Source organism: Schistocerca nitens, chromosome 3, assembly GCF_023898315.1.
Source record: "Schistocerca nitens isolate TAMUIC-IGC-003100 chromosome 3, iqSchNite1.1, whole genome shotgun sequence".
In the NCBI taxonomy this organism is placed as follows: domain Eukaryota; kingdom Metazoa; phylum Arthropoda; class Insecta; order Orthoptera; family Acrididae; genus Schistocerca; species Schistocerca nitens.
Window position 1 is genome coordinate 634954180 of NC_064616.1, and position 27425 is coordinate 634981604.

At 40.1% G+C, this 27425-nt stretch overlaps 1 protein-coding gene across 1 annotated transcript in view; it reads left to right on the forward strand.

Moving 5' to 3' along the window:
- LOC126248588 (protein BCL9 homolog) overlaps positions 1–27425 on the forward strand; it is a 92105-nt gene that overhangs the window by 53780 nt on the left and 10900 nt on the right. The window contains exons 6-8 of the mRNA XM_049949700.1: positions 5119–5557; positions 18749–19471; positions 26481–26715. Of these exons, the coding sequence (XP_049805657.1) occupies positions 5119–5557; positions 18749–19471; positions 26481–26715 (1397 nt within the window). The remainder of the gene's footprint in view (positions 1–5118; positions 5558–18748; positions 19472–26480; positions 26716–27425) is intronic.

Below are 27425 nucleotides of genomic sequence, written 5' to 3' on the forward strand. Positions count from 1 at the left end.
ATGGGGTAGGATAAACATGTGACAGGACTGGAGTATGAGGTGCTGGGTGGGTAGATTGAGCAGGTCTTGCACCTTGGTCTGCCTCTCCCAACACCTTGTCAAGGGGTTGCGAGTGTGAGTGGCACAGGGATGGATTAGGATGCTGTGTACGTTGGGTGGGTGATGTAACATCACCTTAGGAAGGGTGGGAAGGATGCTGGGGAGATTGTCCTTCATTTCAAGACAGAATGACACATAATCAAAGCCGTGGCAAAGGATATGGTTCAGCTGTTCCTGTCCGGGATGATATTGGGTGATGGGGATGCTCTTTTGTAGGTGGCTCTTAGGGATGGTGGGAGGACTGGGAATGTGTTAGGATATGGAACAGGAAATCTGATTGTGGACTATGTTTGAAGGGGATTGCCTGTGTGTGAAGGCCTTCATGAGGTTTAATGTGGACAGAGGTGTGGATGGCGCCATAAGAGAGGTAGAAGTCAACGCCCAGGAAGTTGGTGCGTTAGGTAGAGGAGGCCCAGGTGAAGTGGGTGACAGAAAAGGTATTGAGTTTGTGAAGGAATATGGATAGTGTGTTTTGGCCCAAAGGCTGTGACAGGACTGGAGTAGGAGGTGCTGGGTGGATGGATTGGGCTGGTCTTGCACTTCTGTCTGCCACAGGGATATTATCTCTGTTCAAGGGATTGGGAGTGGAAGAGGCAAAGAAATGGACTAGGATGCTGTGTAGGTTGGGTGGGTGATGGAACATCACTTTAGGAGGAGTTCCCTCATTTCAGGGCAGAATGAGAGATAGTGAAAGCTGTGTCAAAGGGTGTGGTTCAGTTGTTCCTGTCCAGGGTGGTGATGTGTGATGAGGGGGAAGTCTTTTTGTAGCTGTTTCATGAGTATGGTTGGGGGACTGGGGATGTGTTAGGATATGGCAAGGGAAATCTGTTTGTGGACTAGGTTTAGAGGGTATTGCCTCTGTGGGAAAGCCTTTGTGAAGCATTTATATGTGGGGCAAGGGAATTATCATCCCTGCAGATACGTCATCCAAGGATGGCTAGACTGTATTATGTTCAATCTCTCTGCACTAGTTCAGATATGTATCCCTTTCCCTGACTAAAACCCAGTCCCACATCGTGTTCTTTAAATGCTGTCTCAACCTTTCAGTCCCCACTCCCCCTCACTCCAATGGCCTAACCATAAAGAACCCCTTCTCTGTGTCTCACACTTTCTTTCACAACAACCTTCACCTTTTCAGTTTCCATCAGTCCCTATCCTCAGGAATCAGGTACTGCAAAATACGTCTACATGGCACATGCGTTCCAGAACCACCTCTATTTCCTCTACAAGGTAGTGTCACTGTGCAATTCTCACTATGTATTAAAATCTCTGAAATGGAAATCTTTGCACTCCAACACCTGGGGTTGCATTCTATACACCACCTCCATAAACTGTCCAACCTGTCGACATTCTACTCCCACCTTGGGACATCACTGTCCATCAACACCCATCCTGCATACAATGAATCCCTCATCAACCCCACTTAGCATCCAGACCCTGCCTAGCTTGACCTCATCATTGTACCACATCTTCCAAATCTCCCTCCCAACAACCACAACACCCAGAAAACAAGCAAACCAAAAACAATATTGTTGACATCTCCACTGAAAACAACAGTCCTACAGAACCTTCAGTCCTACACCCAGTTTTAACCATGTTGGACTTGCCAAAGACCTACTCTCCCTTTCTCCCAAACCCTACATTGGAAACTCTTCTTTGCCACAATCCCTCCAACTGAAGCCAACCTCATGCCAACTTGGAACCTTGCCTCTCCCAATTCATACCACCAGCCAATCATGATTGTTCCTCTCCTGCCTAACTAACTCTGGTCAGCTTCCAGGAATTCCTTACCTCCAACTTCGCCTCACCATACTTCCTCAGGTCCTAAGAGTACTAACCTTTTGGCAGAAGAAAAGACACCCATAAACAACTCGAAAACAGATCCAGATCTAATCATCCTTCCTACGGACAAAGGCTCCACCACTGTTGTGATGAGTCACAGCGACTACCTGACAGAAGGCCTCTGCCAACTGTTTGACGACTCCACCCACAAGCTCTGCCAGAGTGATCCCATCTCAAGCGTCCAACATAACCTTCAATCCCTGCTGAAATCTATAGACCCTTCCCAGAACCTCTCACCTGAGTCCATCTCCCTCCTCACCCCAACAACACTGGATGCCCCATCATAGCTGAATTTCCACTCTCGTTGACCAACACCTCCAATCAATTGCCCAAAATTTAGCCTCTCACATCAAAGATACTAAGCACTTCCTTCACTGAGTTTCCACCATCCCCACCCCTTTACCTCCAGGATCCCTGCTCATCAGTGTTGATATCTCCATATACACCGACATTCCTCATGCCCATGGCCTTGCCACTGACCTTCATATACACCAACACCCCTCATGCCCATGACCTCACCACTATCCTCCATATACACCAATATCCCTCATGTGCATGGCCTCACCGGTATCGAACACTACCTTTCCCAATGTCCTTCAGACTCCAAACTCACCATATCATTCCTTATACACCTTACCACATATCCTGATCCACAACTGCTTTTCCTCTGAAGGGAAAGTGTGCAAACAAATCCATGGTAAGTCATGGATACCTGCATGGTGCCCTCTTATGTCAACCTGTTTATGGTCCACCTAGAGGAAACCTTCCTAGCCTACCAAAACTCCCCAACATATGGTTCATTGATGATATCTTCATGATGTGGACTCAGGACCAAGACATGCTATCCATCTTCTTTCACAAACCCAACACCTTTTCTACCACCTGCATCACCGGACCCTCCTCCACCTAACGCACCACCTTCCTGGACATTGACCTTTACCTTTCCATCCACACCTCTGTCCACATTGAACCCACTAATTACCACCGGTACCTGCAGTTCGACAACTGCCATCCCTTCCACACCTAAACATTGCTCCCACACTTCCATAGAACTTAGCCATCTGTGGACAATGTATCTATAGAGACGAGAACTCCCTTGCCCAGTATGCTGAGGGCCTCGCAAAGTTCTTCACAGACAGGTAATGCCCTCCAAACTTAGTCCACAAACATACTTCCTGTGTCATATCCTAACACACCCCCAGTTCTCCCACCATCCCCAAGAATCAGCTACAAAAGAGTGCCCCCTTGTCACCCAATATCACCCTGGACAGCAACAACTGAACCACATCCTTTGCCAGTGCTTTGATTATCTTTCATCCGATCTTGAAATGATGAACATCCAACCCAAGATCCTTCCCACCCCTCCTAAAGTGATGTTCCATCGTCCACCCATCCTATACAGCATCCCAGTCCCTTCCTATTCCACTTGTACTCCCAACCCCTTGACACAGAGATATTATCCCTGTGGTAGACCAAGGTGCAAGACCTGCTCAGTCCACCAACCCAGTACCTCCTACTCCAGTACTATCACAGGCTTATCACACCCTGTCAGAGGCCGGGCCACCTGCGAAAGCAGCCATGTTATACATCAACTCTGCTGCAAACACTGCACAGCTTTTTATGCTGGTATAACTGCCAGCCATGTGTCAACCAGGATGAATGGCTACTGCCAAACTGTTGTCAAGAACAAAGTTGACCTCTTGGTGGCATAACATGCTCAGTTTCATTGGCTGCTACACGACCTGAGCCATCTGATCCTTCCCTCCACTGCCAACATCTCTGATATTCGCAGGTGGAAGTTATTCTTACAACATGCCCTCTACTACATAATCATCCTGACCTCACTCTCAGATAACCCATTATCCTTGTGTCACCCACCCAACGTTTTGCCCTACCTTTGTCCTTTCACCCCCTCCCAGTTCACGTCCCCATGTCACCTTCAACGTGTACTGCATCCCACCAGCCACTACAATCGTGCCGGTCCATATACACACCACCCCTCCCTCCTGCATTCCTAGCCGGCAAGCTGGCGTGCCTCTGAAGTGCTAGCCACCCACCCCTAGTCCTTCTTCCTGCCTCGTGCCTCCCTGTCCCTCTACCTGCTCCGCCTGACATTGCCTCCACCACAACCAGTCCCTGTGCTGAAAAATAGCATTGCCACTGTTATTTCAGCTGGGACCATTTAGGTGCATAGTTGTGTGTGAGTTGGTTGGTTAGTTAGTTAGTTACTCTAGCTCATCAAAGGAAGTTTTCTTTCTTTGGCGTGTGCCTATCGACAACTCAACACTTCTGCTTTTCAGTGAGTGGTCTTCTTCAATCCAAAAGTATTTACATTCTACAAGAATGTTCCTACTACAGATAATATGAGTGTGGGAACAGTGCCATTGAAAACACGAAATATGGGAAGAAGTTGCTAGACTGAGGGTGCATGTTGGTACATGCAGGTAATGGAGTATGATTACATAAAAAACCATGCAAGGCTATGCATCCTGGTTAGCAACAGGACACCATTCAAGGAGGGGCTTTGTGGGTGTCTCATATGGCGGATATTTACAGGGGTGAAAGAGGCCCTTATATATCGACCATCGTGTCCTACCGTGGAATGACAGAGGAACCTACTGTTGGATCATTTGCATCATTTTATTAGAGTACAGCTCTTGTAGTCTATCTGTACCTTGATCAAGACAATGCACCACCCTCTCTGTCCTGAAAAGTGTCAAAATTGTTTGAGGAATGTTCCATGGACATGGTGGTGCTTGTGTGCTCCACTCAGGTCCCATGACCTCAGTCCAATTAAGCAAATCCGTGATTCCATCAAGTGAGATGTATGTGCCTTTGACTCAGTGGATCTGTTGCTTATGTAAGTTATTGAAGAAAAGTGTAAGGAATATTTATATTTCTGTATGATGTTCAACCCCTTGTTTCAATTGTTATAGCAAAGATCCTTTGGCATTGATACTGGCTATTAACATTTGTACCCCATCAAGCCTAATTATGATACACTTTAGTTCATTTACGCAGTGCAATATAACTGTGCTAATTTCCATTCTTATGAATATCTTGAAGAACAAACAAAAGATAAATAAAATAGAATCGGAACAAATATTGATTTGTAAGCTGAATATGAGTGATTTGTTGAAGCAATGTTAGTGAAATAAATTGTTATGTCTTTTACAGAGTACATGTGCTGGCAATACTGTGAGTAGTACTGTTGGCAACAGCAGTGTTACCAGTGGCTCTGGAATGGGTGGTGCCAACAGTGGCAGCAGTGGCAATAATGGGGCCAGCAACAACAACAATGCTAACAACAGTAATGCCACAAGCAACAACAACAGTGTTACTCCCACTAATAGCAGTACACCAATTGTCAGTACGAGTGGCATCTGCACAAGCAACAACAATACTGCAACAAGCAGCACAAATACAAACATTACCAATGCTGCCCCTAGTAGCTGTAGTACTTCTGTAGCAAGTAACAATGGCAATAATGTAATGATCCCTCCTTGCCCCAGCAGCGGACCAGTAAAGGATACACCGTGTCTTATGGGAGGATCACCAACTGCAAATCCTATGATGCATCACAGCCCAAGTGATGTACAGCAACCGTCTCTGACAGGTATTGTAACTTTGTGGCACAAAATCAAGTACATAGCGAAATTTAGGCTACCTCGTATAGAGTTATTATTTATAATTTACTTTAAAGGTCTTTCGTGTTACTAAAAAGGTAGGTTGTCATTGGTGTACTGGATATCCAAGAAATTTTAATAATATGTTAGTATAAAATTTAAAAAAATGACTGAGAAAACTGTCCAAACACAATGTTTAAGAGTAGTGAATGCTGTAAAAACTAAATAGAAGTCATGATTGACGTGTGAACCTTGCTGAATCTACTCTTAAATTATTAAGGTACATTTATGTGCATATTGCTGACAATATATTCTGACAATTTTGTCCAGCGACAATGTGGCCACTCAAATTGCAGCCACATGTACTGCAACATTACCAGCCACTTTTGCCCATTAATGTTCACAGCAGTACATTTCTGGACCAGACGTGTTTAGAAGGGGCCACACTATTGCAACAAAATGGATGAGCATGAGCTTTAGGAAGTAAGTGCAACTCTCCTATTTTCACACTACAAAAGGAATGCAGTTAGAAAGAACAAGAGAAATTAGGATTTGTGGACACATTCTTTTTAAATAAGCAGAATGCTTCAGAAAATTGGACTAGTGAACTAATGCTGGATACATGCCTGTTCCAGAATTTTACCAGACTATCAAAACACTTTTTTGAATATCCTGTACAAGCAATCTGTCAGAGAATTGCTAAAACCGATACAAATATGATAGAGTTTGAAACTTCCTGGCAGATTAAAACTGTGTGCTGGACCGAGAGTCGAGACTAGAGTTTGTACCTTCAGTTTTTTGCCATTGATGATTCATATGGAAATTTATATACCTGTTTAAAGTTCAGTATTCGTCAATAATCCTCGTGGTGCCAGAAGTTTGCAGTGGTTTGGTATGACTGAAAGAGTTCATTTATGGAAGTTTGAAGTAAGAACACAAATTTCATTTTATTTTTATTCACCAGCGCATATCCCTATTTACATTATCAATTCCTGCTTCAGTTACATCTTGAGGTAGTATGAAATGCAAACCTTGTGGATGAAGAACCACCTGTGATTTCCATCTTCTTGTCCAGTATTTTTACCTCACATTTGGCATAGGTTTGAAGGATTTGAAAGTTTTTGTGTGCTTTATCAAGTGCAGTTCTGAGTTCAGCAGCAACAGGTTGCCAACTGTTCTCTTTTTTCGAGAGTTTGATCTTTGTATACATTAATTTCAATGTCCCATAACTCTGGCCGTAGCTGAATCGCATTTATATAAAGTTCATAATTCTCTTGTTTGTCCTCTTCTCCAGTGCATACATAAAAAACTCACAACACCAAACAGCTTAAAGAAATGTGCCTTTCTTTACGCACGGAAACTTTCGAACAAAACAGAATTGATGTTTTTTTCACTCTGACCCGTGACAGCGGCGCTCTCGGTGAGATAAGTATGAAACAAAGGTTAGAGTGAGAGGGAAGTGTTTACAGACAAGGACAGTATGAGATATTCTCTGTCCTTGGTGGACAATGCTGGCAGTATGTCGGCAGCTACCTGCAACAGATTGCAAAGTCTTCAATATTGCCAGCCATACTGCAAAATTGCCATCTATTTCAGCAGTGTTGACAGCAAAACTATTGTGGTGAAATACCATTGTAAAATATGGCCCAATTAAAGGCACCTCTAGACATGCCACTCATTTGAATAACAATAACAGTAATAAAAGGTGGAACACATTGGAAATGAGGCAGAGAATGTAATATTTATAACAACAATGTTTCCATGAAGGAATCGAGTAGACCACAATTTTTAAACAAATGAAAACATGGTCTGTTGTAGGCTGTGGACCCACAAAGGAACAAAATTTTAACAGTGTTGAAACATTAAATTTAATTCTATGTCAGGAGAGTACATTGTGCTAAGCATTTGGCTGAAAGTGGGAGGTGAACTGGAGTAGATTCCAACTCTGTTAATACGATCAATGTTCTGACACACTGCCAATAAGGGCACGTCTATTAGGCTGTTTATGTGGTACTTTTTGTTAGTGATGAGCAATTTTTATGTGAAAGTAGTGTGGTAAAACATGTTTTTGTGCATGTGTTCAGAAGTTGAGTCCTCATAGTGAATATTTTTCTATCGTGAATTGAATTGCACAAATGAAATGTCACTTGTCAACTGAACTGCAACTGAGTAGTAACTTTGATGGATTAGTGGGCACATATTTTAAAGTATGTTTAGACATTTCATATTCTACATTTTGCGACAAGGGTAGCCCATAATCACGTTTATTGGCATAAAAAAAAAGAATTTTCATGTAACTCGATGGTGTGGTGCAAGTCTTTCAATTAGATGCTACTCCAGTGACTTGGGTGGCCCTAACTGAGAAAAGGAGACCTACAGTTTAACTTGGAATCTTAACCTTGTGTCTTTCCTGATATGTCTTCACGTCATTGAGATATTGATGCAACATATATTTCTTTATATTGCAACTTGTATCCTAATAGCAGGCTCTTATTTTGAAGAACAGTGTAAGAGTAAATTGTACACTCTTTATTTTATTGAACAATTCGTGGTCATATTAAGGTACTCATTAGATGAAATGTTTTGTGATTGACCCATTATTGCAGCATCAGGAATGGAAAAAAGCTGACCATTTTTCCTCTGGTCCTGCATGTTAGCAGTAGACAAATTTGTGTCATGAAACAGAGTGCATGTATTCACTCTGGAAAATACAACTTGCTCAGAAGCATGAAGTGCTGCGTGTAAGTCCACAAGTGCATCCAAGTAAATAAGCCAATCCTGAAGGAACTACATATAATGCTGTTGTGTTGAACATAACAGTTGTGAGACCAAATTTTAATTAAAGAAATTTTTAAAAGACTGCAGTTCATTTTCATTATATTTCCTTTTATTAACTTACAGAGAGGATGTGTACAAATAGCTGAGATGTGGGATAAAATCTAAAGTAGTATGCAGACATCTGCTTTATTTCCATTTTTAAACTGGTCTCTAGCTTGTTTATCACCTCAGTGAATGAGATTCTGAATTGTTAGCAGTTATGATTACAACTATAATGAAATCAATGAATTCTACAATCTTGTGAGGAGACACCAATTATAATTTCATGAAAATTCTATTTATTGTTTGAGGCTTCATATTTCTGTGAAGGAGTTCTTAAATATAACGAAAATTAGCAGTAGCCATAATGGCTAATTTTAAATGCTGTGACTTGTGAATAAAAGTTTTTTTTCTATTGCTGTCTGTAACATTATTTATTTTGTTTTAATTTAATAAATTGCAATAATTTTTGAGCATCATCATCAGGCATTTAATTGGATGCATTTGAAAACACAAGTTAGCTATAGATTATTTCAGTTTTCACATGCGTGCAATAAAATACCTGATGATAAGCATGCATGCAGTCACGTGCGTGCAATAAAATACCTGATGATGAGCAGTGCACGCTCATAACATGTCAAAAGGTATTAAAGTAAAACAAAACAGACTGTGGCTGGTAGAAGTCAAAACAATTACAGTGCAATGCAAAATTAATGGATCAGGATTGTGAGCAAAACGGAATTAAGTGGTTCATTTCCTGACATGCTGTGGGTCACCAGTTCAAACGTGACCACCAGCAATTATTTGTCATGTGTGCTTGTTGGAATAGCTTCGTCAGTGTGGAGCTCTGATCTTCCACAGTTTATGACAGTGTATGATGATTGCCAGAAGTTCCATCCGTTAATAACATTATGACTACATTCTGCTAAAACACCAAATTTTAAGGGTTGTGTTCTGTCATTGATAGTTATTTGTACAATACATGTTCCTTTCAGCTGAATGTATTTCCCGCTTGTGACACTTTGCGCAAGTGGTGTCATATCAAAGAACATTGTCTTCTTCAGCTAGCTATGATGAGCATCTAACATATCAGACTGGGAAGCCTCTGGGTCAATTACGGCCCAGACAGTGTTGCCTTACATGGTGACATCAGTGAGATTTCCTCAAATCTTGGTGACAGTCGTACATGAAGGAGTTGCACCTGTGGCAGCCTTACCTCCATAGATGGTTGTAACGGTTAGTCTTCTGAAGGTGGCAGCTAAGTAATTGGGTGGTACATCTTTACGATGATACTGAACAGCTACAGTCGGAGAGTGACCTCATCCAGGGTACGTCAATGAGTTTCATCCCACAGATCGTGTATAATAATCTGCAGTTGACTGTCATGAATAGAATTGTTATGACGGTTGACATCTGACAGCATGGCAATCGTCAAAAATTTGCCTTCTTTCTATGCAGTAGTGTGTGTATGTCCACAGTGGAAACATACCAGTGTGTTGTCCTCTGTCCTCCAAATGTCTGTTCTTCTACAGGATGTTAACTTGGCATTGGAGGTAGTTTTACCTGCTGTGGTCGGGTGCTGGGTTGTCATTGAATGGTTGCAGCATAAGTCTGAGTTGGCTGCGTTCATTCTTCCTGGCTGGTGGCAGAGGTTGGTGCTAAGGATCTATACACCACTTCTTCAACATTCACTTAGTGGGTCAGGTTGACATTAATGGCTGCTATCTCTTTCTTACTCGATTCGGTAGGTCTGGTTGCCATAAAATGCTGTATTTCGTTTCTCACTACTCGGTGTGTGAGGGGGGTGAGGTCATAGTGATCTTGCACAACTACCATAGAGACCACCTACAGACCCAGTCATACTTCTTTTGTCCAATTCTTTTCTGTTTCATTTCCTTGATGCACTGCCACCACTTAATGAATTCCTCAGTTGTGAAATAATTTACCAGGAGAACTTGGTACGTGTCCTCTGCATTTCCTTTCATTAATGGTTAAACTTTGCCAGTTTCTGTCATATTTGGTTTCACAGTTTGCCATAGGGCCAAAACATTCTACATTTATTTTCCCATGAAGTGCTCTTCAGTAGTTCTTGTGCCAAGTGTACGTGTTGCTGATTGTCGCCAAACGTTCTCTTCAGCTCAGCTTGGGCTCAGTTTCAGCTATTAAGCTTCTCTTCATTGTGCTCAAACCACTGCTGTGCTGTGCTATTGAGTTACACATTTGTTAAACACGTCATGTCCTCCCACCTGTTGTATTTGGTGTCTCAGTTGAATCCTTTCAGCACAGCATCTCAGGAGAACACTGATGATGGATGCTTGTGTGCACTTGATTTACTGCTGGCTTGAAATCCATTGGTCTTCTGAATATACAGACTGTGGGAACAATGTACTGCTTGTATTCCAGTTTCTGTATGTGTAAGCTACACTATGTGATCAAAAGTATCTGAACACCCCAAGAAACATACATTTTTCATATTACGTTCATTGTGCTGCCACCTACTGCCAGTTACTCAATATCAGTGACCTCAGTAGTCATTAGACATTTGTGAGAGAGCAGAATGGGGTGCTCCGCTGTACTCACAGACTTCGAACGTGGTCAGGTGATTGGGTGTCAGTTGGGTCACACGTCTATATGTGAGATTTAGACACTCCTAAATACCCCTAGGTCTACTGTTTCCCATGTGATAGTTAAGTGGAAACATGAAGGGACATGTACAGCACAAAAACGTACAGACTGACCTCGTCTGCTGACTGACAGGAGACTGCTGACAGTTGAAGGGGGTCATAATGTGTAATTCTCAGATATCTATCCAGACCATTACACAGGAATTCCAAACTGCATCAGGATCCACTGCAAGTACTATGACAGTTGGGCGGGAGGTGAGAAAACTTGGGTTTCTTGGTTGAGCGGCTGGTCATAAGTCAAACATCACTCCGGTAAATGCCAAACGACGCCTCGCTTGGTGTAAGGAGCGAAAACATTGGACGATTGAACAGTGGGAAAACGTTGTGTGGAGTGACGAATCACGGTACACAATGTGGCGATCTGATGGCAGGGTGTGGGTATGGCGAATGCCTGTGAATGTCATCTGCCAGTGCCAACGGTAAAATTCCGAGGCAGTGGTGTAATGGTGTGGTCGTGTTTTTCATGGAGCAGGCTTGCACCCCTTGTTGTTTAGCATGGCACTATCACATCACAGGCCTACATTGATGTTTTAAGCACCTTTTTGCTTCCCACCGTTGAAGAGCAATTCAGGGATGGCGATTGCATCTTTCAACACGATTGATCAGCTGTTCATAATGCACGGCCTGTGGTGGAGTGGTTACACGACACTAACATCCCTCTAATGGACTGGCCTACACAGAGTCCTGACCCGAAACCTATAGAACACCTTTGGGATGTTCTGGAACACCGACTTCGTGCCAGGCTTCACTGACCGACATCGATACCTCTCCTCAGTGCAGCACTCCCTTAAGAATGGGCTGCCATTCACCAAGAAACCTTCCAGCACCTGATTAACATATGCCTGCGAGAGTGGAAGCTGTCATCAGGGCTAAGGTTGGGCCAACACCACACTGAATTCCAGCATTACTGGTGGAGGGCACCATGAACTTGTAAGTCATTTACAGCCAGGTGTCCAGATACTTTTGATCACATAGTGTATGTCTTTCACATTGCGTAGTTGGAACGATAGTGTTGTAAAAGTTTTGAAGTAGCTGGCATCCCCACTAACCAATGTCACATTGTAACGACTCTGAAGTCCAGATCTGAAAGAACATTTATTACAAACACCAGCATACAGCCAGAACAGAACTGGACTCCTGCACAGAGAAAGCATGTGCTTATATAAACATTGAATACCCCAGAATTTACAAATGTGAGATATTTTAAAAACCTTCCAGACATGATAAATACTAAATAACACAGTTGCTGGTGGTTGGGTTTGAACTGGCAATCCTCACACCAGACAGTGATGATTATCACTGTGCCACATTGCATGCACTGCAGCTTGTGCCAGTATTACCTCGACCATTAGTTGAAAACTTAAAAATGTAATGAAATGTGCAAGTTTTTCACACAATTCTGTATTCAGTAAAGCAAAACCAGATTGAAAAAACTGTGTGCATGGAAGATCTTTTTTCCATGAAATGTGTGTTGACTGAAATCAACAATTGAATAGAGCTCAGGTAGTGTTTCCTTATTGAACACAATAAAGTTTGACTGTCTTAAACTGGAATTGAAACACTTGGAAAATTGCAATCTTTTGTAAATGACGAGTAGATGGTAAATAGATGTCACTATTGTTTAAACATGTGCTATGAACTGACAAACTGGAATGATAATTTAAAAATATGTTGAGGTCAGAGATGTTGCCATAACAGTATTAGTTTTAAATCAGTTATGTATGCATTTCCTTAGTTTTAAATATCTTTTATGCTGGTGAAAATGATGTTCAAAAAAGTAAGAACCTTTTAATTAGCATTATCTTTGTCCTGAAATCTTAAGTTGTCTATCCATATGTTTTTAGTAGATTGGCAATAATATTTAGTGATAATGGGATCATGCACCCCTATATGACATTTCTGTAGTGCACCTGTACTTCAGTAGCAGCTTTGCTATTTATAATGGCTGGTATGAATATATTGGACTTGTTTATTATTTTTATAGTTAATTTTTTACTTCCTTTTCCAAAAGTTTTTTGTTATATGTCCTAGTTAATGTGATTGTTATGCAAAAATGACAAGATAAGATTCAAATTGCTTATAATTGTATTTTAGTTCTGCAGCAAAAACGAGAACTTTCAATATAACAGTTTATGGTTGCTGAAATTTACTGTGCGATATCCCAACTATACTGAATTCAGTTGGCCTTCAAAACCTGTAGCTGACTAGTCATGTTGTTGAGTAACTTCTTTGCAACCAGTTTTAGATAAACTTGTGCAGCCTGTTAGATAAGTTTTGTATGTTGTCATTGATACATTTTACAACATTATGTAAGATGATTCACTGCAGATGTCAAATGATTAGGATTGCCATGAGTTTCATTTTGGCAGTGTGAGGCTCTTTCAGAGCAATTTTGTGTGTGTGTGTGTGTGTTTGTTTTGGATCACACTGTAGAATCCATGTTTCATTATATCATCTCATTTTGCAATAAGTATGACTCTTTTATTAGTTATTTCATTATGTCAGAGCATAAGTTTCTCCAGCTGTCTCTTTTTATTATGGAATGACCATTTGACCATTTTTACTATCATACTTTAGCCATGTTCAAGTTTTCATGTTAAATTTGTCTTATTGTCTCTTCATTGATGTTCATCATGTATGTAATCATTATAATGCTCAAACATTGGTGTCTTCACATGGTTTAATCACTTCTCCAAAAGTTTAATCACCACTAGCAGTCACTAGTTGACAGCAATGCTCATCCTTTCCAACCTCTTCCCAACCCTCTGAAAATGGTTTGTACCTTTCTGATACTTAGAAATGTGACATTGAATTCGTACCAGGCAGAATCATCAGCAACTGAAAATACTGAGCTGTGGATACTTATATTTTTGAATTTCATAGGGCATTTGATATTTTTGAAATTACGTTAATACAATATGCTTTAAAACACTAATGGCATGAAGATCAACAAGATTTCAAAAACAATCCTCCTCCCTCCTTTAATTTCTCCTGCATTTGAATATTAGAAGCTGCATAATTTCGTTATTTACCCCGCCATGCCTTATGTATTCGTTTTTAGAGTGACTTCATCTGTAAACCTAGTAATGTTCAAAATTCAAAGAGGCTGGGAAATTAGGTTTTAAATGTTAACAATACCGAAGGTATTATATACAGTTTCTCTCAGGCTTCTTTCAGACTTTCTATAGCATCCTGAATGCTTAGTGAGACAGATAACTATTGTTTATGAGATTTTAATTATTTTATGGACACATGACCAATAATGCAAATTATTCAAATGACTTACAATGTAGAAAATTATTCAAATAAATTGATAATTCAAAAGTTTTATTCACGAATAAATTTGGGCGCTGATGACCCCGCTGTTTAGCGCCCGTAAACCTCAAACACACACACACACACACACACACACACACGAATAAATCATTCATTGATAAAGGACTTATTGTCTCCGCAAATACAAATAATTATTTGCCGTTTATTATTTGTCACTCTACTAACAAGTAGCATACAATACCACCACAGCTTGTGTATTTCTTGATCAGTGCTCTCTTAAATATAATCAGTGTTTGTTCCTGTGTCTCAGTGTGGTTCCTGTTTGAAAAAGAATTTGTTAATGCTTTGAACAGGAGTGTAACTCAGTATCTCAGTAGGCAAGTACCATTCATTAAATCTAAAGATCTGGGGTTCAATGCACCTCTGATTGTAGGATTTTGTGTTTCATTTATTGCCCCTTTCACATCTAGCAGTGATTTGTTAATTATAAAACTACCTAGTGATTTTGAGTCCATATTATTCTGTACTGGCTGGATAAGTCAGTTTAAAGATCATGGGAAGGCATGGGCTTTACCCTCCAATAGGACCAGGTCCAGCAAAGCATTACGCAGTTCAAACCAACCTTTGTATTCATGACAACTTTATAGTGTAACAAATGTAACATAAAAATGCTTCTTAGCCAAATGACTTTAGCAGTTAGGCTACAAGACGAAGATAAAAATGCAGCTGAAGGGCACTAATCTGCAATACCTTCCTCAGTTCTACAAATATTCCTAACACTATTGGATGTTGGTCTTGATATAATTCTGTAGTTGTCTCATGTTCATAGCACTAAAAAAAGTGTGGACAAAGTAAGGATTCTATCATTTGTAATAGTGGACATCAACAGATTTTAAATCTATCTCCTAAAATGCTAACATCAAGTGGCTGAAATGAAGGCACCCAAAAAAGATACACCATCATCATAGGCCCTACCTGACAGTATGTTTTTTTCAGACTTCACGCTATATGTTTGAAGGAAAAATGTATTGTGGCCGTGTATGTGAGTTGCTCGCCTAAGGTTGTTGAAGTTAATGCAAATGTTAATTCTACCCCGAAATTTTTGAGTCATATAAAATAAAAACATGGGGAGCAAGCTGTTGAAGAATATCATGCTGCCGGCCGCAGTGGTCTCGCGGTTCTAGGCGCGCAGTCCGGAACCGTGCGACTGCTACGGTCGCAGGTTCGAATCCTGCCTCGGGCATGGATGTGTGTGATGTCCTTAGGTTAGTTAGGTTTAAGTAGTTCTAAGTTCTAGGGGACTGATAACCACAGCAGTTGAGTCCCATAGTGCTCAGAGCCATTTTTGAATATCATGCTTACACTTAGCAAGTTAAACTAAGACAAAGAAAACTTAAACTGTCACAGCCACAGATAATGGTGTATTGTGTAAGAATCTTTTAGAAGATAAACTTGAGAGTGATCTTGTTAAGTTTCTCATCTGTCCATTATCGTGCTCAGTTCTGTTTAAAACTCAGATTTTGTTGAAGTATTGAACAGTTTAAACATTTATGATTGTGTTATAAATGTAATTAATCAAATACACTTATGAGAAAAAGAAAAATTACTTTCACCAGGATTAAGTTTCAGAAATAAAACTTAACAGACAATCAAAAATGGTAGCATGTTGGAGACTTTCTGTATCTAATAGCTACAATTGTATAGCCACTATGCTGGATGAAATTTGTAGAGAACTCAGTTCAAATGCGAAAAGAGTTACTGCTGCAGTAACTGGTAGCAGAAGCAGTTTTATGAAAGCATTTAAGAATTCGCTGACACAGTCATTCAATGGTGTCAGAGGAAGAGGCAGACATGACTACTGAAGATGAAGATAATGTTGGTGACTGTGATGAAGATGGTTATTTATAGATGTTGGAGAATCTACGGATCAGTGACAATGCAAATATCACACGACATGATATCCTGTTAGCATCAGTCTTTCAGTATGTCATATATACACTAAATTTGTGTGCTAAAAATAGCCCCTTTTGCACAATTTACTTTCTTGTACCAACTGACTACTCGAGGCAAGTGAGTCTACTGCAGTGGCACTGGTGTTTCATTCCTGTAGCAAGTTTCGTCTGTCTCAAGTGCTCATTTTGTTTACACGTCAGTGACAAAGTTGTGTATGTTGTGAGACTTGACTGCTGTGCAGTTTGGCACCTGTACAGCTGCAGTGAATTTTTGAGGGACTATTGTTTATAAAGAAATAGAAATATAGTAACAAAATGTCGGAACAAGCAATGATGATAAACTTTATTAATGAGCAAAGGAAAATTCATTGTGAATGTTCCTGTCAGAGGTTGTGGGCGAAATTCTGTATGCTCCAGAGAACTGGAAGAATAGGAAAAATGTCGTCCAAACATTTCAAAAGATACTTATTTGTTTTCTCGAGAAAATACTTACTTGTAAACATATAAAACAATATCTAGAACACTGTAAGTAGTGCCATTTCACCTTATCCTTTGTATCTTAATTCTTGCTAAGTGTAAAATAACATAAAAAATAATTTTTCTTGTCAAATAATTCTGACTGTTCCACTGTCAAAATAATTTTCATTAAAACATTTTTATCTATTGATGTATAGTGTAGGCTTTTCTCTGTAACATGTAAACACCATTTTGCTTTCAGACATTTCATCTCATGTAGGAAAAGTAGGAGGACCTCATACAACATTTTCAGTGTGTCATGAAAACAAAGAAAACAGCACAATAAAAATTAAGAAAACATGAGAGCACAAAATCTGTTTCTATGATACAAGTGATCTCAACCACAATAGATTCACTTCCAGTGTTAGCAGACAACACCACACTGCCCTGTTTCTGTGCATGTGCAGTGAGCAGCATACTAGAAAATTTAGAACTCCACACTTTGCACATTCTATAGATCATTGACACCATAGACACACACGATATATGGTTGGCTGCCAATTGACACACAGGTACGAAAGGTGCATGCAGTTCGAGTAGTTGATTTTTGACTATAAAGTTGCTCATGTAAAATGGGCATAAGACATGCTAATTGTGTCCTTCAGAGTAATGACAAAACTGGAGAATATATAGCATTAGCTAAAGTGCATCACAAGGTGAAAAAGATGTATTAGGGACTTAAGTATTGTGCTTGGCAAAAAGGTACAGAAACTGGAGGACAGTCCTCTTAAATGTTGCAGCACACTGACAATTTTCCTATTGCTAAACTGCCTAGAGATAATTGTTAGGCTTTTTTGATTTGAAGATTTGAAAACAGTTGATTCGCCTATATTGCTGTTCATAATCAAGGGGGGCAATCAGTAAACTTCAGACTTATAGTAGCCAAAAGAATGTTGAAGAAATTGAGTGGCGAGTACCAGATGAAGTTGTGATGGATTATAACATACGCTCCTGCCTTGGTTTTAGGAGCTGTGACTACATTTGCTATTGGTTGTAGTGGATTGAGTAATTTACATCAGACAGGTAAAAAAGTATTATATGGCAGCATCAGAACAGAGTATTGAAATGTCTCTTCTATGAGCATAAGAAAATTTTGCATTTAAATTATTTTTTGAAAAGCATTGTTCGGAGACTAGGGTGAGGGGCTGCATTTTAAGACATTCCCTTTTACTGCAAAAATTCCTTTAGCTAATTCATTCTGTCTTACTAATGTTGGTGCTTCTGACATGATGCCCATTTCTCAGTGCTAGTTGGTAAGTCGTTTGCTGATGTTTACTCTTTGTAGTCCCACTGTTAACTGTTAGAACTATACTCTTGTAATATACCAAGAGACTAGGGTTATGGAAAATTGAATAGGCCTATTACCTTCAAACAAATAGCTTTGAAAACTGTCAAAATAATTTTATTTATGTGAGTTAAGGAACCAAAAAGAAAAAAAAAAATCACAAATGATTGAACCTCAATGAAGAATAAAAATTTTTTTTTTGTGTTTCATTGTCATGTGTCGTGTACGTTTCTGTAACTGTTGTTACACAGTGCAGAAGTCCTCGCTTGTGTGTTGTGTCATTCTTATTAAAACAGTGTCAGGTTATATTTTGATTCCGTATTTTCGATATTCTTCACAGTGAGTGACTATATGTAGTTAATGATGTAGATGGTGGCTTTAGCAATGAACTTAATGTTGACAGATAATATTCAAGTTAGAGGTTCATAGTTGAACAATGTAGTTAATGTGAAGAAAATTTCAACAACACAGTAGATATTCTGATGATCAGCACTTCAATGAAAATGAGGTGGTGTAACATACCAAACAACATCTGTGCTCTTTATTGCAACTTGCTTGGACTGATTTTGTTTGCCTGTTTGTGCTCCTTGTAGCAAAGCTATATATATATATACATATATATAGTAATGGTATTTGTATTTAATTTTTCAGGTGTTAAAGTTCCTGATGAAAATTTGACCCCACAGCAAAGGCAGCATAGGGAGGAGCAGCTAGCTACCTTGCGTAAGATGCACGAAATGCTGTTCCCTGGGGAGCATCAATCTCTAATGCCAGATGGATCCATGTTAGGACAGCCAGCAGACAGTGTAGCAATGCAAAACTTGGTGCTTATGCCACAGAAGAACATGGGTGCTACAAATCACGTTACACCGACATCTGCCGCTGCACAATTGGAATGGCATAAATTGCAGCAGCAGTTTTATGAAGAGAGAAAGAAGAAGCCTGTGATGACAGGTGTTGGTAGCCCAGGAGGTGCAGCTAGGGCAGCTTCGGGCCCTGCGCTGTTGAGGTCTCAGGGGCCACCTCCACCATATCATCCGACGACTAGGTCTGCAAGTGTCCCAACAGCCCTGTCTTCTCCAACCCCCGGTTCGCCAAATAACCCTACATCAAACTTGTCTTTGCCATCGCCACGTGCCTCATCAGGTATAAACTCTCCTTCTGATTCGAACAGTCGGCAGCAGTTCAGTACTGGATCAGCTCGTCTTCCTGGAGCAGGACCTAGTCCAACAGGTCTTCACAACACTCCTCTTGATTCGCCAGGTCCAAGTCGTCCACTTAATCCGAGCAATCCTGGGACACCACTGTCCACTCATCTGTCACCGACAGCAGTTCGAAAAGAAGGCACTGATTTTACAGGACAGCAGCAACCTGGTTTGTATATCTTGTTTTTAAAGATGTTTACACGCATAACATCTGTAATTTAAAAAGTGTGCTTGTAGATCAAGTATTGTTTATTTCCCATGGTGATAATGTTTTCAAATGCTATACTATAATATATTTTTGACCAAAGTAAGTGAATAGTCAGTGCAATTCCTTGAGAGCTATATATTAAGTGATTTACCTTAGAATCTGCATGATGCAACAAAACAATAGGAAACTTACATGTTCTCAATCTGTTGTCCTTCAAAGCCTAGATTCTTAGTGTGTGTGGAAAATGACACATTAATGCCAAGCTCTTCTCTTTGTGTTGTTAACTTTTTCTCTTATTTTGACATAACCAAACTATGTTATTTAGCCCTGTGGTTGAGACATGACAGTCGTGTTAGGCAGATGCTGTGATAGACCCTTAAACATGGGCAAGCATAATGTCTTCCCAAATCTCTCTCAAACTGAATTGGTGTCCTATTGTAAAGACCTTAGTGTTTATAAGACAGAAGTATCTGGATATCTATTAGTGAACATTAATATTGGATGTGTCTACCCTTCACCTTTATGACGGTGTAAACTCTGCAGGGGACACTTCCAATGAGGTGGCTGAATGTCTGTGTTGGAATGACAGCCGATTCTTCTTCAAAAACTGAAACCAGAGAAGGTACTGATGTTGGGCACTGCAGTCTAGAGGGCAGCCGACTAGAGATGGGTTGTTCGCGAACTAACGGGTCCAAAAAAATGTTCAAATGTGTGTGAAATCTTATGGGACTTAACTGTTAAGGTCATCAGTCCCTAAGCTTACACACTACTTAACCTAAATTATACTAAGGACAAACACACACACCCATGCCCGAGGGAGGACTCGAACCTCTGCCGGGACCAGCCGCACAGTCCATGACTGCAGCGCCTTAGACCGCTCGGCTAATCCCGCACGGCAGCGGGTCCAAAGGAGTGGTTCACCAAGATGAATGGAACAAGCGAGGAATGAATTCTAAGGAACGGTCTTTCATAGTTCACTTTGGTCGCGGCTTTCTACTTATAGTTCCCAGGAATGGGAAACGGTCGGTCTCGTTCCCGCAATGGCACATCGGCTGGTCTCGTTCCAGCAACGGCACATCGGCCGGTCTCGTTCCAGCCTTGGTCCTGTTCCCGTCTGGCTCGGCCGGCCACTCGTCACAGTTCCACTGCCGACTGCTCATAGTTAGTTCAATATTGAATTGTTGTTGTTCATTTCGTTTGCTTTGCACGCCAATTCTAGATATGTTTCAAACCTTTTTTGAACTCTGAACTTCTGCTTCTTTTCGTATTCTATTCAGCGTCCATGACCGGTAATTAAAATGTATTTTATAATTACGTAAAAATTACGTGGCATGTAATGCATACGTCTTTTTATGTAACAGAACAGCATATCAGCTTACTTCACTATTTTGATAAGCAGCAGAAGAAATACCTGTGAAAAGGCAAGATTTTTTGTTATTACACATGCAAAGGACGTCAGCACGGCATACATGAGTGGCCATTTTCTGTCTTTTTTTTTTAATCCAAGATAAAAGAGTATGTTTATTGTTACGGAAGGCAGACCGACTAACATCCGAATGAAGCCCGCGCTTCATAATCCAGTGTATGGTGTCACATTTTGTGAAGAGAATATGATAACTCTTATAATATTATTTCAGTGGTACAGGGTGGAGCACGAAAAATCGGCCCTGAGTACTAGACTGCTCATTCTCACTTACCAATCGTCATCTGTTGTTTCTAAGTTGTTTGCATTAGCTTATATGTTATTGCTTCACTGCCTAATTATTACATGTTTATCTATTCTGCTTTTAGCAGTCAACAAATTGTGCATAATTGGTGAGCAGTCTGTACTCGGGGCCGGTTTTTCGTGCACCACCTTATATTATTTCACTGTGATTAGCCACATAACGCTGCAGTTGGCTAAATGAGATTTTTGCAGAATCATGAAAATTACAAGTGTGTGAGAATTCTGTTATGAATAAAAACTCTGTACTCCAGGGGGGAGGCAAGTACCCCCTCTTGGCGCCTTCCATCATCAGTCACCCATGCTACTAATTTTCAATTTTTCATGAGAACCATATACCAAGCACAGTGAACGGTGAACAAGTAAAAATGAACGGTTCCCAAAAAAGAGTTATCACCAGTGAACTAGTTCCCAAGGATGAACGACTTTGCCCATCTCTACAGCTGACTTTCTAACTCGCCCAAAAGAAGTTCCTGTGGGTTGAGGTAACGATTCTAGGTAGGCCAGCATATTTCAGAAGTGTTATTGTCCACAAACCATTACTTTACAGATGTTGCTTTATGACAGGGTGCATTGTCTGCTGATACAGTCATCGTCTCCATAGTGTTCCTGTATGATACACGATATGCAATGCTGTAAAATCTGTCCATATCCTTCCACATCTAGCATTTACTCAAGTGCATTTAGGAGACCACATCCTAACCATGAAAATGCCCCCAAACTGTAACACCGCCACAGCCATACATCACTGATTACACTACATACGATGGCAGGTAACACTCTCCAGTTATTTGCCAAACCCAAACCCTTCTACCAGGTAACCAGAGGGTATAGTGTGAGTCATCACTCCAAATCACTCATTTCCCATCGCCCACTGTCCAGTGGCATCCCACTTTACACCACTTGAAGAATCACTTAGCATTGACTACAGAGATGTATGGCTTGTGAGGAGCTACTCTACAACTGTATCCCATTATTTTTAACTCTCAGTGCTCAGTCATTGTGCTAGCTGCATTGCTGGTAGCACTTCAGAACTCACAAGTGATGCCTTCCCCTGATATTTTATGACCCCCCCCCCCCCCCCAGTCCTCAATGACCCCTGTTCCATCAGTGCATTGGTGTGCATGGCCTTGATTTAGCAGTGGTTTTTCCTTTGTATTTCAATTTGACAGTCACGTCACCAGCAGTTGACTAGGTCAGCTTTACAAGGGGTGAAATGTTCCTGATGGATTTGTTACTCAGGTGACATCCAATGACTAGTCCACATTCGAAGTCACTAACCTCTCTTGACTGACCAATTCTGCTGTTACTGCTACTCTAGTGGCAACACGATACTCTCTGCCTCCTTTTATACTGACATATAGTGATCAATTCTGCATTACATAGAGGTGTTCGGATACTCTGGTCCAGGTAGTGTATAACCATCCTTTCTTCCACATTACTATAGTTTCTGACATAGTTATCATTGGTTCTGTAACAGAATAATTACAAATAATGTCTTTCTGAAAATCATCCCAAGCTATCCCTTGCTTATTCCTCGGCCACTTTTTTTCTGGTGACCGAAAGTTTGTTGTGCCAGTTTAATCGCAGTCTGTATTGTTCTGTCCTTTCTCTATATCTACAACAATGGTTTTGCTTATTTTCCAGGCCATTCTAGCTCTCTTTATAACCCGAGCAACAGGAAATGATGGTTTGCCCATTTCCTTCTCTTTCTCAAAATGTTCCTTCACTGAGCCCACAGATTTGTAGACTTCGCTGTGTAGAACACTTTCTTCCTCTGTTTCACTTCACTCATTTAACTGCTCATCACACTGCATGTCATTTCAAATGAAATAGAAGTGAATAAATACCAAAAATCCAAAAACAAAATAAATTACCAACTATATTTCAAGTTAACCAAAGCAAAATGGCAGCACCAATTACAGACAAGAAATTCACTGTTATGTTTCACAAACGTGAGCATCTATTTTACAGTGCAAGTAGTTCATTTTACCTGCTCAAGCGCCCTCCTCCATTGGCTGGCATGCAGCAGCTGTTAGGCAAAAACATGATGCTACTGAGCTGTCAGTACCAAAAGCTAGTTGCCCATACTGTATCAGAAGAATGTTTATACACTGCAATGTTGCCAGAGTGGTGAGTGTAAGCAACTGGTCAGTTGAACCAGCTAACATCTCAGTACACCAATGTGTTAACTTCCTCTCATGACCATCACCTCAAATATCAGACAAACATTTCTGATATCTTTGTGTTCTTGCTAAGAACCCACACTTGAATCTATAAAAATTTTGAGCCTGAAGGCTCACGAACACTTAATCAGCCTGAGTTTATAATCTGCAGTTAGTCTAAGCAATTATAGTGAAACAGCTGGATTGGTGTGTGTGTCTCAAGGAGTACGGGGTTGATATTAGCAGTAGAATGTATGCACTCAATTTTATACGTCTGTTTTATGTACTACTAATAAAAGTAAAGGACATTTGTAATTATGTTTTTTTATGCCTAAGTCCAGTTCCCACTCATTAGCTGGATTCTTCATCACCTCGTCGTTGCTGTATCCATTGTTGCACAGGGACACCATAAGCAACCTAATCTCATGTTGGACCAGGTACCCTGTACATGAAATGTGTGGACATTGACTGTTCAGCTACAAATGCTATGTTCTGTATTTATTTACTCTGCAGTATAACTGTTGATATAGCTATGTATTCTGTTTGGAGAAAAGTATACATATCTTCTTGGAACAGCTTCAGAATAGTAACAGGATCAGGTTTGCCTAATTTTTGAAGTAATATTTCCTATTATGTCTGTTCCTTATGCAAATGGGAAAATTGGCTTGTTGCATTCATACACACCAGTGCTGTACAGGTCTTTTATCTTGAACTATAATTGCAGATGGCCAACTTTTGCGCAGCTAATGGTAAATATTTCCAACATGCTGTAAATTGTGAGTGTATTAAAGCGGTTTCTTCAAACTATATTGTACTCTGCATGTTATCATAGGCACTGTAAATTTTAAATATGTTAACAGCTAGGTAAACTAAAATTATTTACAAAACATATGTTATTCTATTCAGTTATTCCCTTTTACCATTAAAAGTGCATTCTGTTATGCATTTCTTTCAACAATTTTGACACATCTAGACATGACTAAGGATTTTCCAAAATTACGCCCTCAGTCTTGGCATCGGGTGTCCAGGACTCTTCTTTTCTAACTACTTTTCAAACAAAACATTCTCGAAACAGATCAGATCTTTCTCAGTGCTTGAGAAATTCACATGTAATAGGCAGTTTCCAATCCCAAGAACTGGATGAGGATTGAAAAGCTCATATAAATGTTCAAGAAATTCATACTGTTCGAAAGTTGTGAAGAACATTACATTTCTGACTGTGAGCAACACACATTGACTCATTGAGCTTTACAGATGTTTACTTCTTGTTGAAGTTCCTTGTGCATTAACATACCACATTCTTATGATTCAGTAACAGTGAAAAAGTTTGGTCAACCGCTGATGATGAGCTTCAGACCGGGTCTTGTTCTTACCACACTAATCAGCACTTGCAGCTAGGTGCTGCTCTTTAAATGAGCTACAATTGCTGTATTGTTGATGTAACTCCCTGGTGTCTGTGTGGCTAATAATCATTATAAATGTAATGTAAACGTAATTTATCCCCATAACTGGCCATGAATGCGAAATTAATATGTATAGGGCAAATTGTTATGTCAGTGTTCTCACACTGCAAACATATTCAGTGTAAAATCCACTGCTTACAGTCTCGTGTGAAAGGAATGGAGCACATTTTTTGTGTGAAATTTGCATTTCTACGTACATTCATTTTTGTTCATACTATTCATTCCATCTTTATCTAAAACTAATTTGCTCATATGAGCTTTATCTACCACCCAACCGATTTTCAGTGTTAGACAGTATTACCTTTTGCCTTAGACAATGTAGGTTCACAAGTACTTCACTTTTGAGAACCTATCAGGCACATGAAGTGAATGCCATTGAGAACCAAAACACTCTTTACTATCTTACTATTCTATACTACCAACTATTGTGCAGATTCAAAATTTTCGTGAACCTCCTGCATATCTTAAGCAGTTCCTATATATTGAGTGGTTGTCTGCTCCCAACATGTAGGTTTTTGTAGCAAGTACACTTTATCATGTGTGTTCACCAGGTACATCACAGATGTCTCTGATTGTGTCGGTTTATGAAACATTAAATTATAACATTCTGTTGCCTTTACACTCTCTAATTATGTCCGAAGCTGTCTTGAAAACATATCTATTACATGTAAGTCTGCAGACTTTCACAGCTGTTGTCACTGAAGGTAAAACCTTCTAGGTTGGCAGGCCACATTATGTTCCACTTTAAATTTCTTTTTCATAATCACCTAACTGGGACCACCAGAACATCCTGAAGATCATCCTAGCAGAGGGGTCGAAATGTCAGTTGAAAGAAAGAAATTTGAAGAGGAACATGATGCGGCGTAATGACCTAGATGATTTTATCTTCAGATTTATTACATCTTTCTGAATGCACTGCAGATTGAATTTTTGCCTAAATGGTGGATCAGTCTGTACTCTGTGGTAAATTATTGTCCTGGTATGGAATCCATCAACTAACTTCTATATAAAGATTTTGCTATGATCTAGGTTCCCACTGACAGAAGATTATGCTTCACATGTGCTTGTCAGCTTGTAGCTCTGATAGTTACTTCACCTACGTTATCTTGTACATTGTGTTTATTTTCCTTTCTTTTCCCCTATAGTAACTTCTTCATTCTCTACTCATTTCGAAAAACAGGCATTTTTGTTGAGTTCAAAGTATTAATAAGGAAAACAGCTAACATATTTCTTATCAGAAGTACATGTATTTAATGTGAGAATATCCACTGCTGTGAAAAGCTCCAGTTGATAATGCACATTCATGCAGTGTTCAGAAAATTGTATGGCTGATGAATCTGAGCTTAGTGTTGCTAGTGCATAGGAATTAGTAGGAGCCTCTTGCTGTATGTATTGAGAGATAATTCTTACAGAGGAATAGAAAACTGTTCTTAAAACTTGAGGGTGAGAGCCCAGTTTGCCAGCCACTGATCCTCTGAAGCTGTTTTTTTGTGGGGGTGGGGGGCACTAAAAATAATGAAAAGGACATTTAAGGAGTATGCCAGTTAATGTTCTTTATAACTGTTTACATTTAGTGCTAATTAAATCATTCAGTGACATCTCGTGTCTGTATGTTGCAGTTGACACTATGTTCTGCAGAACACTTCAAACACTTGCCCAGCAGAAGCAGCAGCAAATTCCAACTCAACCTCCTAAGGATTCAAGCCTTATTTCAGTGCCATCTAAGGAGCCAAATCTTATGCCGGTACCATCCCCACAGCAGATACAGTACCTCAATACTTTTGAAGGGCAAGAGTTAACTATTCAGAAGCAACCAAACACAAGCTTGAAGGAAAGCAACATCAGTTCTCCTTCGTAAGTGTTAAAATATTGTTATAGCTAATTTTACGTGTATATTGAAAAAGTGCTGTTTGGACACTGTGTGTGTGTGTGTGTGTGTGTGTGTGTGTGTGTGAGAGAGAGAGAGAGAGAGAGAGAGAGATTAGTTTTCAGAAGATTACAGAAATGGTGGTGTTGGTACAATTTCTGTTATGTGGGCATTCAGCCATGGGCCAAGGCCTGTTACTGTGATTAATGTTTTGACTCCAAGTTTACTAAAAAAAATTTTTTTTAGTTTGAATTTTTACGGCCCCTCTGTACACCCTAGTATAGTAATGATTGGAACTTCATACGACTATAGTGTTGTGGAAACAATTTGGTGGTCCCCTGGTCACAGTCCCTGATCTGCCACTGCTGATTCATCTGTGTTTCCCAGACGACAATTACTTCTATTTTCTTTAAGTGAGCTGCTTCTTTTGATATTTCCTATGTACGTTTCACTGCACGTGAAAGCGATTTTGCATATTTCTGCTATAGTTAGGAGCGAGTGTCAGTCCTTTGCAATCTTCTAATATTCACACACATTTTTGGCAGTTTAAACATGGAATCTGATACAATATGTGACTGACTGTTTTAACGAATTATAGGAAAACTTTCCCTTTCGCTGGCTCTTTTCCACTAGAAGCTTCAGATCTTTGAGGATATTGAGCCCAATTTATTTTTTGCCACAGCAACCATTTCATCCA